The sequence below is a fragment of the Setaria italica genome, chromosome VII (genome assembly GCF_000263155.2).
Source record: "Setaria italica strain Yugu1 chromosome VII, Setaria_italica_v2.0, whole genome shotgun sequence".
NCBI lineage: Eukaryota > Viridiplantae > Streptophyta > Magnoliopsida > Poales > Poaceae > Setaria > Setaria italica.
Genome location: NC_028456.1, coordinates 17,453,827 through 17,456,553, shown reverse-complemented (window position 1 = coordinate 17,456,553; position 2,727 = coordinate 17,453,827). Strand labels below are relative to the sequence as shown.

Sequence of the window (2,727 nt, the reverse complement as noted above, 5' to 3'; positions counted from 1 at the left end):
AAAGGTCAATTCTCTACCAGTGTAGGCAGCATGTTGCGCCTTGTTGTGGTGTTGTCCGATGTTTTATAGGGGTAGGGCAGCAGCCACCTGTGGCCGCAGCTGAAGGAGAAAAGGGCATAGAGCAAGCTAGAGCAAGCTGCAGTAGCGGTAAGAGGTGAGATCTAGCGCAAGAATAACTTGGAGGAGTCCTCATTCTGACACATGGGACACCTGTGATGAGTTTTAAAATCTAAAAATTACATTTTGAAAGTTTGGGAGTCGGATGACACCCGGGACAAATTCAGGAACCTAAAATAATTGCGAGAGTTTAAGGACATTGGTGACATACCAGGTATAAATTTAGGGTCCTAAAAATGCATTTTGAAAGTTTAGAAATCTAAGTTTTGGGACCCCGGTGCAATTTACTCTTCTTCTTAATTTGTCAAATACATGAGGAATACTTGATAACCACATGATGATTACTACCATAAAATATGAATTTTATTATATGGAGAGAAAAAAAGGGTCAAAAGGTAAATCAATCTGGTAGCTAGTAACAAATAAATACAATCCCTAATTTGGCGGCATCATCACGGCCCATGCATGCCAAGCTAGCTTCTCTTCCACTATTTAAGCCTCTGGACGATTTGCTTCACAGAGCTGTAAGTCCCTAGCACAACAATGGCCGTTCCGACCACAGCAATAATCACGCAGGCCGCCGTCTCGAGCCACGGCTTCTTGTACCCGACCTTGGCGCGGACCCGGAGGTAACACAGGCTCGGCAGGAGCATTGTCGCCGTGCAGCTGAGGAGCGCGCCGGTGAGCGCGACGACGTCGGCGAAGAAGGGCACGGCGAGCGCGATGACGGCGGTGCCGACGACGAGCGCCGTTCTGACGAGGGCGCGGAGGAGCCGGCTCTTGCGGACGCCGAGCGTCGCCTCGATGGCCTCGGCGATGGGGGCCATAACCAGCGCGTACTTGGTCAGCGGGTTCACCAGCGTCGTGTAGATGGCGACCTTGGAGCTCACCTTCCCTGACGGGAGGTTGAGGGTGACCTGCGACATGAGCTTGTCGCCGTACATGAGGTACCCGATGATGCCCATGAAGCCGTAGCTCAGCGTGCTCACGGCGAAGCAGATGAACAACACCTGCATGCACACGTGCAAATCCATTCATCAGAAAATGAAGATCCTTCATTATACAGAAGGCTGCTGTTAATTAGAAAGTTGATGAGACCTACCATTGGGAATCTTTTCCTGTCTTTCATGCCATTGTAGATCATGGGGAAGACGGCATGGCCACTGAAGCAGAAGGAGTAGAGGCTGACGGCGCTGGGCATGCCGGCCCAGTGCACGAGCCTGCCCCGCTCGTGGAATCCGACGCCGTCGAACACGGCGACCCACATGACGGCGGCGATGAGGACGACGGACGCCAGCGCGCCGCCGGCGGCGACGTACGCGAGAACGCTCAGGTTGCTGAACCACGTGGTCGGGAGCACGGCGAGCGTGGCGGCGAGGACGAACCCCTGCTTGGCGCTGACGCGGAGGCTGCCGAGCCGGAAGTCGGCGGCCGGGAACAGCTTGTGCAGGTTGTCGCCCTCGAGGATGAGGAAGTCGACGGCGACGAGGTAGAGCTCGAGGTACATGAAGGCGGCGACGGCGAGGCGGCCCCGGCGGCCGAACGCTAGAGCGCCGACGTCCGGGTAGGTGGCCACGACCGGGCTTGCGTCCATGCAGCGCTGCAGGAGGATGCCCGTGTAGCAGCAGATGGCGGCGATGGCGAGGAAGACGGCCAAGCTGGACCAGCCGCCCTGCGACAGCGCGTAGGGGATGGACAGCAGCCCAATCCCTGCAGCATATATACAGTTAAAGAACATCAAGCAATCATCCGATCTAAATCGTTACATGTGTTCATGCATGGCAAATTAGGGCTGATGATGATGCAGCCATGATGTGTGTCGTACCTGAGAGAGCATTGATGCCATTGAAGCAGGTCTTGAGAAAGCCCGTCTTGGCACTTGAAGACGACGACGACGGAGGAGGATCGATATCGGTGTTGCTGGTGCCGGTGGTAGTGGCCATTGTTGAATGCAAGGCTTGCAGTTTCTCGAACGAACACGAAGCTAGTCACGTAAGGGAGAGCTAGGTATCGTTGGCCACATGCACATGTACTAGAACCTGTTGGATCACCAGCTAAGCTTCGCCCTCCTTTTATAGGCGAGAGAAGGGAGATCTGGAAAGGTGACGGATGCGGTCAAATTCTGCGACCATTCGTCGTAGCATCGCCGCCGTTGAAACGAACCTCAGCTCAGCTGACGAGCGAATGCGATCGCCACCTGCAAGAGAATGGTATCGCCAACGGTCGGTATCGTATGTGCAGTAGTAGTGGTGAGCTGCTCTTTTTAACCGAAGCGATCGATTCGTCGAGATATGGTCGTAAAGGTGTGTGGTAGCTGAGAGTGAGAATCTGGGATCGCAAGAAACCAAGTCATGGTGCTGAGGTGCGACGACTGGGCCAAGCGCGTGTGTTTGGTGAGCCATGTTGCTAGTCACTGCAACTGTCTAGAACGTTGCTGGTTTCATCTCTGTGCCACGGCAGGGGGCATGAATCTGCAGAAACATAGCAACAGCATATTTAGGGCGAAACAGATTCGAACAAGCTAGCGGAGTCGAATTGAAAATGACTCGAACCTGCGAGCTGGTCGAGCTGAGTGTGTGTAATGGTTGTTGGTTTCCTCGATATCATCCT

General features: G+C 54.1%; 1 protein-coding gene across 1 annotated transcript; it reads right to left on the bottom strand.

The window, feature by feature from the left end:
• Window positions 1–565: 565 nt before the first annotated feature.
• On the bottom strand, window positions 566–2,118 carry LOC101766589 (amino acid transporter AVT1I). The gene is made up of 3 exons (XM_004977883.2): window positions 1,943–2,118; window positions 1,220–1,827; window positions 566–1,127 (listed from the first exon to the last, which is right to left on the bottom strand). Exons 1-3 carry the CDS (start codon window positions 2,058–2,060, stop codon window positions 606–608), a joined length of 1,248 nt encoding a protein of 415 aa, XP_004977940.1. The 5' UTR covers window positions 2,061–2,118; the 3' UTR covers window positions 566–605.
• Window positions 2,119–2,727: the final 609 nt, after the last annotated feature.

What these genes read in the sequence shown, in the direction of transcription:
- LOC101766589 (XM_004977883.2), bottom strand. Translation starts at nt 2,060, where the DNA reads ATGGCCACTACCACCGGCACCAGCAACACCGATATCGATCCTCCTCCG. An exon ending in TGGCATCAATGCTCTCTCAG is followed by an intron (nt 1,828 to 1,942) that starts GTACGACACACA and finishes TATATGCTGCAG; the next exon opens with GGATTGGGCTGCTGTCCATC. An exon ending in ACAGGAAAAGATTCCCAATG is followed by an intron (nt 1,128 to 1,219) that starts GTAGGTCTCATC and finishes GTGTGCATGCAG; the next exon opens with GTGTTGTTCATCTGCTTCGC.